This window comes from Mobula birostris, chromosome 10 (genome assembly GCF_030028105.1).
Source record: "Mobula birostris isolate sMobBir1 chromosome 10, sMobBir1.hap1, whole genome shotgun sequence".
NCBI classification, from domain to species: domain Eukaryota; kingdom Metazoa; phylum Chordata; class Chondrichthyes; order Myliobatiformes; family Myliobatidae; genus Mobula; species Mobula birostris.
The window spans coordinates 103,374,902-103,388,436 of record NC_092379.1 but is presented as its reverse complement, the minus strand read 5'-3'; the positions used below and the strand labels follow the sequence as shown (position 1 = coordinate 103,388,436).

General features: G+C 40.1%; 1 protein-coding gene across 1 annotated transcript in view; it reads left to right on the top strand.

The window, feature by feature from the left end:
- The window catches only part of dlg3 (discs, large homolog 3 (Drosophila)), a 404,968-nt gene that overhangs the window by 173,590 nt on the left and 217,843 nt on the right, over positions 1 to 13,535 (top strand). The window contains exons 4-5 of the mRNA XM_072270742.1: positions 3,404 to 3,528; positions 10,297 to 10,466. Of these exons, the coding sequence (XP_072126843.1) occupies positions 3,404 to 3,528; positions 10,297 to 10,466 (295 nt within the window). The remainder of the gene's footprint in view (positions 1 to 3,403; positions 3,529 to 10,296; positions 10,467 to 13,535) is intronic.

The window sequence follows — 13,535 nt, the reverse complement described above, 5'->3', positions numbered from 1 at the left end:
ATTGTTGACACAGAGGAGAGATCACTGACAGTGCTAAGGCCTTGTGTACACAGCACTCCCGATAAATATCTCTGATGGGTGAAAGAGAGGCCCTCGCAAACCTTCGTAGGGACTTGCAGTCAGACACATTGCAATTCCTGTACCAGATGGTGATGCAGCTAGTCAGAACAGATTGATGGTGCTGCTGCAAACATTGATTGGAATAGGTTGGGGGTGTAGGGAAACATTCGCCTCAATATCCTCAGGAAATGGAGATTTCTTGACTACAGAGTTGTGCACTCCCAGAAACTTGGGACTCCTAATTCTCTCCACAGAGGAGCCACTTATGCACAGTGAGGAGTGGTCAACCTGCAGCTTCCTAAAATCCACAATCATCTCTTCGGTCTTGTCCACACTGTGTCTCAAGTTGTTGTGTTTGCACCATTCTACCAGCTGCTTTACTTCCTCTCTGCATGCCATCTTGTGGTTGTTGTTGATGAGGCCAAACCCTGTTGTGTTATCAGTGAACTTGAAGATTCGTTTTGAACTGGATCTAGTAGTGCAGTCATGTGTCAGCAGTGGGCTAAGCACGCAGTCCTGGGGGCACCACTGCTCAGCATGATGGATCTAGAAGTGTTTTCCCATTTCCAGTAGGCTCTCAGTTTAATTCTCAAATTAGGCTTTTTTTTCTCAAATGTTATATGGTTTAGTAATAATACTTTCATGACAATAAATGTTGATGCCCAGAATTAATGTACATAAAACATTGTGATTATTCAATTCAAGAATTACAACTGTGATGATAACACCATGGTCTTTTCTTTATGTGACAGTGGGATGTACGAGGGGTGATTGATAAATTTGTGGCCTATGGTAGAAGGAGTCAATTTTATTAAAACTAGCATATTTATTTTTCAACATAGTTCCCTCCCACATTTACATACCTAGTCTAGTGGTCATGGAGCATACAGATCTTGGACCTCCAGAAAGTGCCTACAGCAGGGGTGATGGATAAGTTCGTGGCCCAAGGTAGAAGGAGATGAGGTATTAACTTCAAACTTGCTGATAAATCACTCAGAGTTGAACTACATGTGCATGTCACGATAGCTGTGTAACTTATCTCCTTCTACCTTAGGCCACAAACTTATCAATCACCCATCTGTGGACACTTTCTGGAAGTCCAAGATCTGTATGCTCCATGACCGCTGGTCTAAGTGTGTACATGTAGGAGGGGACTATGTGGAAAAGTAAATGTGCTAGGTTTTCTAAAATTGACTCCTTCTACCTTAGGCCACGAACTTATCAATCACCCCTCGTAGTAGAATCTAGAATATACATGCATCTCTACCACATGTTAATGCTGCCATTTTTTTTTTGTTTCCAGGTAGCCCCCTAGATCCTTGTCTGTGGCTACCACCCTATGATTCCATCTGAGCTGGGATATTCTGATTCCATGTTCTTCTTATTCCCAGCCTCCCACGATGCTTCTCCACAGAGCACAGGCTAATCCCCTTTCTAGCTCCCAATTATGTGTGGTCGCCTTCTTCATTCAAAGGCATATTGTCAGTTTAATCAACACACCCATGCCCATACATACATACAGGCCATATATATGCAAATATGCAATGTCCATTTGTCATGACTGAGATCTAGGCTGTTTAGCCCATAACATTTATAGTCCAGATGCATGCTGCTGGATTAGGACCATGTTGTCCCGACCTGCTGAATGAGGCAGTCTCCCTCCACAAATTAAACCAATTTCTCCAAGCTTTGCATAGGGAATGACAACTCAAATTGGTCCCTTACTGATTGTCATTGTATTTCAGTCATGAAAAAATGTTACAAAACATTGAAAAAGCAGAATTGTACAATTGAATTTCTAGTGAATGGAATTTTAAAATAATGAAAATTACAGTCATTATACAGAGCTGACAGCTTCACTTGTACATTGGGCATAGAACTTGACCCAGTTACAAACATCATGGGTTCCAGGAAAAGCAGTAAATTCAGACCAATGCAACACACACAAAATGCTGGTGGAACGCAAGGCATTCCACCAGCATTTAGTGTGTGTTGCTTGAATTTCCAGCATCTGCAGATTTCCTCTTGTTTGCGTTTTTAAATTCAGACCAAAGTATGTCTTTAAAAGAAAGAGGGTATAAAGGTATCCAGAATAGGGTGTTTGAGAGTGAATGGTCAATGCTGACACTGTACTGCAAAGGCTTTCCTTATTCCTGGTTTTATTTTCTAGTTATATCGATTAAAGTCCAATTAATAAAGCTAAAAATGTCTAACTGCAAAACACAAAGTGCTTAAAATATTCTATCAGCTTCCCTAGATGGTCAGTGAAATTCTTCAGGAAAATCAGTCTCCTTTCTAATCCAATATTGTAATAAATTAAGTGATTTAAAAAGCATTTGATGCCATTTAGTAATTTAGAATATCCAATAGGCACTTCAGGAATTGTCCAGCATTAGATATCATGAAGGTACACTCTACATACACAAGGTAAAAAAAGTAGATCTCATGGAGAGTGCACAATTTCTGGGTCTACATCAAAAAATATTAAAAAAGATTGATATTAAAGAATGTTATTTTGCAGCCCTTCTGCTATATTGCAACCAGAAGTGATCTTGAACATGATACTTTGCAATCCTTGAAATAAAATTATTCATCTCAAAGTCAGCTCATTTCAGTGCTATTGAGTTATATAGCAACTCCAGTGCTGACATAACAACTTGGTCCTCAGGTGCCTTTTTTACTTATTGCTTCAAAGAGAATCTTCAAGGCATGCAGGATCTTGACAACACAGGTTACAGAATTACAGATATTTTGGTTAATGTAAAATACCAAAGACATGCATTTATATTTCTGATCATTGAAGGTTATGTAGCAAATTTACAGCTTTTTTTAAAAACACATTTGCCGTATTTTTTCTGGGGTTTGTTCATGTTAAAAATTTTCGTGTATCACTAATTCAAAATAAAATAAATGATTTCAAAGTAATTGCATGGGTGAGAATCTTTAGCTATAACCTTGCTAATCGATATTTGGTAAGATCAAGTGTCTGTGAACACGAATGTTTCTGATGAAGTATGAGTGTCCGTATAGATAATTTAGGACTGGTCTGAATTGCAGTAAGGGACAGCCAATGGTTGAACAATTTGTTAATGAGGTCCAAGCTTCAGTCTTGTATAATAGAGCAGATTTTCCACTTATCTGCAGCTACTGAGGACCGGGTCATATTAAATTTACAGAAGACCTTGGGCTTCAGTCTGATGCCATTAACTGAAAACTGAGGCTCAGCTGGCCATAGTAATCAGGAACTGAGTTTAATTTTAACTGAGTGATGTGTCCTTTTACAAGTTTATTGATTCTTTGAGTTTTGATTGGTTTAAAAATTGACAAATTTCTGTCCTTGCAGGGTAATTCAGGCCTGGGGTTTAGCATCGCTGGAGGAATCGACAATCCTCATATTCCAGATGATCCAGGGATCTTCATTACGAAGATCATCCCTGGTGGGGCTGCTGCTATGGATGGACGACTTGGGTAACTAATAAGTAACTTTCAAAGAAGGAACTGTTCAATAATATGTATTGTTCAATCAGCTATCACACTTGTTGCTGCATTGTGAGGTGCTCCTACTGCTGGTGATCAGCTTTCGGTGTTTCACCTTTGTATTTCATTGAGTTGAAGCTGAAAGCTGTATATGGCAGGATACAATCATAATGTTCATTGGCTTGCTCAGGATGATCCACCTGAAGTGATGGAGCAAAGCCCAGTCTGTCAGCACACAAAAGAGTGCTAATTCCCTGCATTAGTCAGTTTGGCAAATATTCTTCTTAATATGTTTTAACAGTTACTGCATCTTCCAATACTTGTGTTCTCATTCTCTCAGAGTGCATTCTAAGTCCAGTTAAATTTCATGCTTTATTGGTGTTTCTGGTTTGCCAGGTAATTACTCTTTAAGTTACTCCACCAGGATGCATGTTTACTCAAAGCTGTGTGCTTAGCCCACTGCTCTACTCTCTCTACACCCACAACTGTGTGGCTAGGCACAGCTCAAATGCTATCTATAAACTTGCTGATGACATAACTGCTGTTGGCAGGAATTCAGATGGTGTTGAGGAGGCGTACAGGAGTGAGATAGACTTGTTAGTTGAGTGGTGCTGCAACAACAACCTTGCACTCAATGTCAGTAAAACTGAGGAATTGATTGTAGACTTCTGGAAGGGGAAATCGAGGAACACACACACCAGTCCTCATCGAGGGATCAGAAGTGGAAAGGGTGAGCAGTTTCAAGATTCTGGCTATCAACACCTCTGAAGATCTATCCTGGGTGCAACAAATTGATGCAATTATAAAGAAGGCACAACATCGGCTATATTTCATTAGGAGTTTGAGGAGAATTGATATGTCACTAAAGACTTGCAGGTTTCTACAGATGCACTATGCAGAGCATTTTTACAGGTTCCATCACCATCTGGTATGGAAGGGCCATCGCATAGAATCAAAAAAAGTTGCAAAGATAGCCACCTCCAGCATGGGAACTAGCCCCCCCCCCCAGCATCAAGGACACCTTCAAACGTCAATAGACAATAGACAATAGGTGCAGAAGTAGTTGATGCCTCAAAGGGGCAGCATCTATCATTAAGGACCCCAAAAGCTAGGACATGCCCTCTTTTCTTTGCTACCATCAAGGAGAAGGTACAGGAGCCTGAAGACACACACTCAATATTTCAGGAACAGCTTATTCCACATCACCATCAGATTTCTGAATGGACAATGAACTCATGAACACTACCCCACTATTTTATAAATTCACTCCCCTTGGAAGTTTTTGTGTTTATTGTTTTACAACATTGCATCACAGTGGTTTTATTTGGCTTTTTTGACAATGATCGACAGAAAAGACTCTTGTGTCAAAATGAAAACAAATGCCTACAAATTGGTCTAAATTTATTACAATTATTAAACACAAAATAATTGATTGCATAATTACTCACCCCTTTCAAGTCAGCATTTAGTAGATGCACCTTGGCAGCAATTAAAGCTGTGAGCCTGTGAATAGGTATCTATCAGCTTTGCACGTCTGGGCACTGCAATTTTTTCCCATTCTTATTTACAGAACAACTCGAGCTCTGTCAGATTGCATGGGGATCATGAATGAACAGCCTTTTTCAAGTCCAGCCACAAACTCTCAATTGGATTGAGCTCTGGGATCTGACTTGGCCACTACAGGGCATTAACTTTGTTGCTTTTAAGCCATTCCTCTGTAGCTTTGGCTTTATGCTTGGCGTCATTGTCTTACCGGAAGACAACTCTTCTCCCAAGTCACAGTTCTCTTGTAGACTGCATCAAGTTTTCTTCCAGGACTTCCTTGTATTTTGCTGCATTCATTTTACCCTCTACCTTTACAAGCTTTCCAGGGCCTGCTGCAGTGATGCATCCCCACAGCTTGATGCAGCCACCACCATGCTTCACAGTAGGGATGGTGTGCTTTTGATGATGTGTGGTGTTTCGCTTACGCCAGACATAACGTTTAGTCTGATGGCCAAAAAGCTCAATTTTGGTTTCATGAGACCATTGACACTTCTTCCAGCTGACGTCAGAGTCTCCCACTTGCCTTCTGACAAACTCTAGCCAAGATTTCATGTGAGTTTTTTCTTCAACAGTGGCTTTCTCTTTGCCACTCTCCCATAAAGCTGTCACTGGTGAAGCACCTGGGCAATAGTTATATGTGCAGTTGCTCTCATCTCAGCCATGAAGCTTGTAACTCCTCCAGAGTTGTCATAAGACTCTTGGTGACCTCCCTCACTAGTCCCCTTCTTGTATGGTCACTTAGTTATTGAGGACGGCCTACTCTAGGCAGATTTACAGCTGTGCCATATTCTTTCCATTTCTTGATGATTGACTTAATTGTACTCCAAAGGGTATTCAGTGACTTGGGAGTTTTCTTGTATCCATCTCCTGACTGGAGTTGTTCAATAACCTTTTCACGGAGTTGCTTGGAGTTTTCTTTTGACTTCATGGTGTATTTTTGCCAGAATACTGACTCACCAGCAGATGGACCTTCCAGATACAGGTGTATTTTTATTACAATCAATTGAAACACCTTGACTGCACACAAATCTCCAAAAACAGATCTCCATTTAACTAATTATGTGACTTCTAAAACTAATTGGCTGCACCAGTGATGATTTGATGTGCCATATTAAAGGGGGGGCGGTGAATACATACGCAATCAATTATTTTGTGTTTTTTTATTTGTAATTAATTTAGATCACTTTATAGAGTTCTGTTTTCATTTTGGCACAAGTCTTTTTCTGTTGATTAATGTCAAAGAAGCCAAATTAAACTCACTGTGATTCATTGTTGTAAAACAATAAAACATGAAAACTTACAAGGAGCGGTGAATACTTTTTATAGGGACTATAAATCTGACTGCAATCTGACTCTTTTGTTGTTATCTGTTGACTTTGTTGATTTGTGTGAATTATTATCATATATTAGCATTTTTTTGCAATAACTTATAGCTATTTTGAAATATATATTGGAGCAATGGTATCTAAATCAAACAGTAAATAAAATCTGTATAGTGTAATACATATATGCCATTGTAAATAAATATATTCCTTTGAGGGAGTGTTAGGATTGGCAGCTCAGTGGTATATTTGCTTAGGATCGTTTGATGCACAGGTAAGAGAGCTCAAGTTCAAGTTTAATTGTCATTCAACCATATGCAGGAATACATCCTCAAAAAAGCAGCTGCTACACAGCTTGGCTCTGTGGTTAAGAAGGCGTACGGTGCATTGGCCTTCATCAATTGTGGGATTGAGTTTAAGAACCAAGAGGTAATGTTGCAGTTATATAGGACCCTAGTCAGACCCCACTTGGATTACTGTGCTCAATTCTGGTCGCCTCACTATAGGAAGGATGTAGAAACTATAGAAAGGGTGCAGAAGAGATTTACAAGGATGTTGCCTGGATTGGGGAGCATGCTTTATGAGAATAGGTTGAGTGAACTCGGCCTTTTCTCCTTGGAGAGACGAAGGATGAGGGGTGATCTGATAGAGGTGTTCAAGATAATGAGAAGCATTGATCGTGTGGATAATCAGAGGCTTTTGCCCAGGGCTAAAATGGCTAGCACAAGAGAGCATAGTTATAAGGTGCTTGGAAGTAGGTACAGAGGAGACGTCAGTGGTAAGTTTTTTACGCAGAGAGTGGTGAGTGTGTGGAATGGGCTGCTGGCGGCGGTGGTGGAGGCAGAAACGATAGGGTCTTTTAAGAGACTCCTGGATAGGTACATGGAGCTTAGAAAAATAGAGGGCTATGGGTAAAACCTGGGTAGTACAAAGGTAGGGACATGTTTGGCACAGCTTTGTGGGCTGAAGTGCCTGTATTGTGCTGTAGGTTTTCTATGTTTCTATGTTTACTAAAACAGTGTTTATCTGCGGCCAAGGTGCAATATACAGTACCAACAGTCACACACAGCACATATAGCGCATATAATTATGATAACAGAAAAACATAGAGTTACAAAAATATATTAAAATATTAATAATATACCTATGTGCTTGAGTGACATGGCCAAAAAGAAAGGAGTTTATGAAGGACATAACCCTCACGGACATGAAGGACATGTCAATGGATGACATAAGTGCTGTGGAAATGGAAGAGGATAAATAACACCTGATTTCTTGAGAAATTACAAAATTCAAAAATACAAGAAACTTGAAGAATAAAAGAAGGTGAGGAAAAGAAAGACAAGAAGTTGAAAAGAAGAGGTAGAGAAAGAATGTGGGCGAAAAAAAGAAAGGTGTAAAAGAGAGAAGGAATGTGATAAAGAAAAAGAGTGGGAATGAGAGCGTGAAAAGGATCAGGACCACCAGTGAGACCATGACAGGAATTGTGAAAGAATCAAGGATAAAGAAGGGGAGCACAACTGAGAAAGGGATCGAGAGTGGGATAAATAGAGGGAAACAAGCCGGGACCTGGAGGGAAGCAAGGATTAAAGTAGATCCAGAGAGAAAAGCGGAGAAAATGAAAGGGTATCCAGGGCTGTCAGAACCACTTCCTGCAGTGCCAGAGTCAACTCCCACAACCACCACGGAGGAAGCCCCAGAACCTAAGATTGTTTCTCAGCCACAAGTCTCACCTGCCAAGCAGTGTTACCCCCTGTCAGGAAAACTGTTAGCCCATGTTATCCCACAAGAGTAAGAAAGCCTCTACAGCAATTAAATTTGTAGACCTGCTAATGGCAATTTAAAATATACTATACTGTGGATGTATATATATATATATATATATATATATGTGTGTGTGTGTGTGTGTATGTGTGTAGTATATAAAAGTGTTGGTGCGTGGCCAAGTGGTTAAGGCGTTCGTCTAGTGATCTGAAGGTCGCTAGTTCAAGCCTTGGCTGAGGCAGCGTGTGTGTCCTTGAGCAAGGCACTTAACCACACATTGCTCTGCAATGACACCAGTGCCAAGCTGTTTGGGTCCTAATGCCCTTCCCTTGGACAACATCGGTTGCATGGGGAGGGGAGACTTGCAGCATGGGCAACTGCTGGTCTTCCATACAACCTTGCCCAGGCCTGCGCCCTGGAAACCTTCCAAGGTGCAAATCCATGGTCTCACGGGACTAACGGATGCCTATATGAAGTATATAAACTGAGAAGTATTCTATATTGATTTGGAGTTTTGTATATTTAATATTTCAGTAATATTCGAATAATATTGTAATACAGATTATATGTAAAAGTAAAAAGCATATCATGTCATGCGTTCTCACCTTGCTTAAAGTAAAAACAAATGTACATGAGTTATCTCCCAACTCTGTTATATTCCTTTCAATTAGGTTTTATGTTTTGAAGTGAGAAAACATAAGACAGATGCCTATGGAGATGAAATCATTGGGTATATTTAAAGCGGAAGTTGGTAGATTCTTGATTAGTGTCAAAAGTGTCAAAAGTTATGGGGAGAAAGTAGGAGATTGGGATTGAGGGGGAAAATAAATCAGCCATGATTTAGTGGAGAAATAGACTCGATGGCCAAATGGCCCGATCCTGCTCCTGTACCTTATGGTTTTGTGGAATCTAAAGCTAGATGAACTAGAAGACCTAATAAAGTGGGCACTGATTGCACACTCATTTTCTTCTGCTGCTGTAGCCCATCCACGTCAATGTTCGACACATTGTGGATTCAGAGATGTTCCATTGAACATCACTGTTGTAATGCATGGTTACTTGAGTTACTGTCACCTTTCTCTTCTGGCCTCTCTCATTAACAAGACATTTTGGCCCACAGAACTGCCACACACTGGATTTTTTATTTGTTTTCCACACCTTTCTTGTAAACTCCAAACATTCTTATGCAGAGAAATCCCTAGTGATCAGCAATTTCTGAGATACTCAAACCACCCCTCTGACACCAACAATCATTCCATGGTCAAAGTTCAAAGTAGATTTATTACCAAAGTGCATCTGTGTCACCATGTAGTATTCTAAGATTCATTTCCTTTTGGACATTCAGAGTAAATAGAGAGAAGCACAATAGAATCAATGAGAAACCTCACACGACAGATGACCAAACAACCACTGTGCAAAAGAAAACAGTGTAAATACAAAAATAAAACAATAATAATAACAAATAAGCAATAAATTCACTTAAATCACACTTCTTACCCATGCTAATGTTTGGTCTGAACAACAACTGAACCTTTTGACCATGTCTGCATGCTTTTATGCATTGAGTTGCTGCCACCTGATTGGCTGATGATATATTTGCATTAACGAGCAGGTGAGCAGGTGTACTTACTAAAGCGGCCAGTGAGTGGAGATTTTAGTTCGTTTTATGGAAGAAGAAGCTGTAGAACTGGGCACAATTACGATGTTTAAAAGACATTTGGACAGAGATATGGGCCAAACTCTGACATGTGGGACTAATTTGAAAAGGTATCCTGGTCAGTTTGCACAAATAAAGGCTGAAGGGCCTGCTTCTGTGCTGCATAACTCTATGACTATTATAAACTCAATGAAATACTAAGAATTCACAATCTCTGATAAATCAGTACATACTACTTTGTTTTGCTTTAACTTGGAAAACTTTGTTCCATATCTTCTAATCTTGATTGTGTCTTTTTTTTTTAATTTTCATCCCCTCAGCTCATTTATGTATCATGACCAACACTGTCAAATTGTATTCCTGCCAAATATTTTCACAGTTAGCTCTTATAACTCAGGGGCAGTTGAATCAGCACAACTCATGAGGAATGTTTACTCAGAATGACATTATTGATTGTTGTTTGTGTTTTAGGGTCAATGACTGCGTGCTACGAGTCAATGATGTGGATGTCTCTGAAGTTGTTCACAGTAAAGCAGTGGAGGCTCTGAAAGATGCAGGACCTGTTGTTCGACTCTTAGTCCGCAGAAGGCAGCCAGCTGCAGAGGCTATATTAGAAGTGAATCTTCTAAAAGGACCCAAAGGTAAAAGTATGTTATTACTGACTATTCATCATCTTGAAAACTCAAAACATGGCTTCCTTGTTCTTTTACTGTAGTAGAGTCTCTGGAGAAGTGTAGTTAGCCCTACTTACAGAATCTACTCAATGTTATTATAGCATTGGACTTGCTCCAAAATATTAACAATGAATTTTGCACACATAACATAAATAGTAGCTCACTGTTCCCTGCTTCACTAACACAAATAGCACCTGGGCTTTCATATTCTTAGCAACACAATCATGCTCAGTCCCAGTAGTAACACCTGCATTTCTCCTGTATTATTAATACTGAAGGCCCGGCAATCTCAGACTCTAATACCAAATTGATGGGTACTTCCAGCTTGCATTGTGTCCAGGCAGTTCCAATCCCTGTAATACACAGTGGCTGAGCATAGCAGTACTCAGCAACTGAAAATTCCTCACCTTGGTAGTAGATAGTGTCTGGGCAGCTGCAGGCATGATTACATGAAGAATCCTTAACCTTAAAAGTTACCTAACCAGCTGAGTGTTTCCAATGTTTTTTGCTGTCAGTTCTACAGTATGAAGAGTCCAGTGCTAGCAATTTACAGTGACTGGGGATTCCTGTTCTCGTAATATGTAATGCATAGACATTCTCAGTCTTGAAGTTCTGAAAGGAATGGATATAGGAGTGGAGAATGCCCTGGTTATCATTGTCCAAAATTCTGTAGATTGATAGGATGATCATACCATGTAGTTTCAGTTGGAGTGTGATGAGAAGATTATCCAGGAATACTAAGGACCCTCACAGGAGATTGGTGAACAGGTTGAGAGCACATGAAATTAAGGGTGACATGCTACCAAAGTTTAAGAGGTGGGAATTAAACAGTAGGAATAAATGAGTTCTCTTTCAAGTTGACAGTCAGTGCCAAGTGGGTTTTTACTGTTTACTGTTTGGCACGAGGGGACTAAATGTAAAATATGCAAGATATTAAGTAAGAATGTGAGTAGATGCAAAAAGGTTTCAAGGGGATATAGATAAGCTGAGTGATTGCACATCGACATGGCATGAGGGGTAGCCTACACCAAAACATGAGGTTATCCATCAGTAGAAAAATTGCTGAGATAGAGTATCTTAAATGTTCAGAGACTTGATTGCCCTTGCACATGAGTTGTTGAAAGTTAACAGGCAGGTGCAGCAAGCAGTTAGGACTCAGATAATATTTTGTTGTTAGTAAGCATCTTTTCCAGCCCTCTCCTCCACGATTTACCTCTAATTCTAACTTGGTGATTTCCTACTGTTATGGCCTTCGCTCTACTTCTGTATTGTTCAATGGTAACTTAACCCGAGATTGAATCCAAGGATTAATTTCTGAAGTGAGATTGCATAAGATAGCGTTGTTTTCCCTTGAAATTTGAAAGTTCTGAAGGGATGTGATGAAATTTTGTTTAGATTCTGAGAAGGGATGATTTGTACTTGTACTGTTCCGGTTCTTTGGGGAATTTGAGACTGAAGGCATCTTGAGGACTGGAATGGGTATTTCTGCAATTTGAGAGGGAGAAGCATAAGTCACGTCTATCAATATCACAATGGAATAAAGGGAATTACAGAGGCATGAGAGAGGAACTTGCCCAGGTGGATTGGAGGGGGATACTGGCAGGGATGATGGCAGAGTAGAGGTGGCTGAAGTTTCTGAAACTAGTTCACAAGGCACGGGATAGATATGTCCCATAGAAGGAGTTGTTCTCAAATGGCAGGGCTAGGCAACCGTGGCTGAGAAGGGAAATTAAGGAATGCGTAAGAGCCAAGGAAAGGGCATATAACGTAGCAAACATGAGTGGGAAGTTGGATGATTGGAAAGCTTTTAAAATCCAACAAAAGGCAATGAAAAAAGCTGTAAGAAGGAAAAGATGCAGTATTAGGGCAAACTAGCCGATAATGTAAAACAGGATACTAGAAGTTTTTTCAGTTAAATAAATACGAGTAAAAGGGAGGTGAGAGTCGATATTGGACCACTGGAAAATGACGCTGGTGAGGTAGTAATGGGGAACCATCAAATGGCAGATGAACTTAATAAGTACTTTGCTTCCATCTTTACTGTGGAAGATGCTAGCTGTATACCAGAAGTCCGTGAGTGTCAGGGAGCAAGAGTTAGTGTCATTGCTATTACAAAGGAAAAAGTGCAAGGCAAACTGAAAGGTCTTAAGGTGGGTTAGTCACATGGATCAGATGGACTACATCCCAGAATCCTGAAAGAGTTGCTGAAGAGATAACAGATGCATTGGTCATGATCTTTCAAGAATCACTCGATTCTGGCATGTTCTCAGGGGGCTGGAAAATTGCAAATGTAACTCCACTATTTAAGAAGGGGGGAAGGTAAAAGTGAGGAAATTATAGGCCAGTTAGCCTAACCTCAGTGGTTGGGAAAGTGTTGGAGTCTATTATTAAGGACGAAGTTTCAGGGTATTGAAGATTAATGATAAAATAAGTCAAAGTTAGTATGGTTTCTGTAAAGGAAAATCTTGCCTGACAAAACTGTTGGAATTCGTCGAAGAAGTGACAAGTAGAGTGGACAAAGGAGAGGCAGTGGATGTCATTAACTGAGATTTTCAGAAGTTGCCTCACGTGAGGATGCTTAACAAGATAAAATCCTAAGGTGTGACAGGAAAGATACTGGCATGGATAGAGGAATGGCTGACAGGCATGAGGCTGCGAATGGGAACATAGTGGGTGTTTTCTGATTGGCTGCCAGTGACTAGTGGCATTTCTCAAGGGTCGGTACTGGAATCACTACTTTTCACATTGTTTGTCAATGATTTAGATAACGGAATTGATGGCTTTGTGGAAATTTTGCGGATGATACAAAGATAGGTGGAGAGGTAAGTGGTGTTGAGGAAGCAATGCGATCACAGCAGGGCTTAGACAAATTGGAAGAATTAGTGAAAAAAGTGGCAGATGGAATACTGTTGAGAAATGTATGATAATGCATTTTGGTAAAAGGATCAATAGGTAAAATGAGCATCATAGGAAGTCATTCCTGCCTGTGGCCATCAAACTTTACAACTCCTCCCTTGGAGGGTCAGATACCCTGAG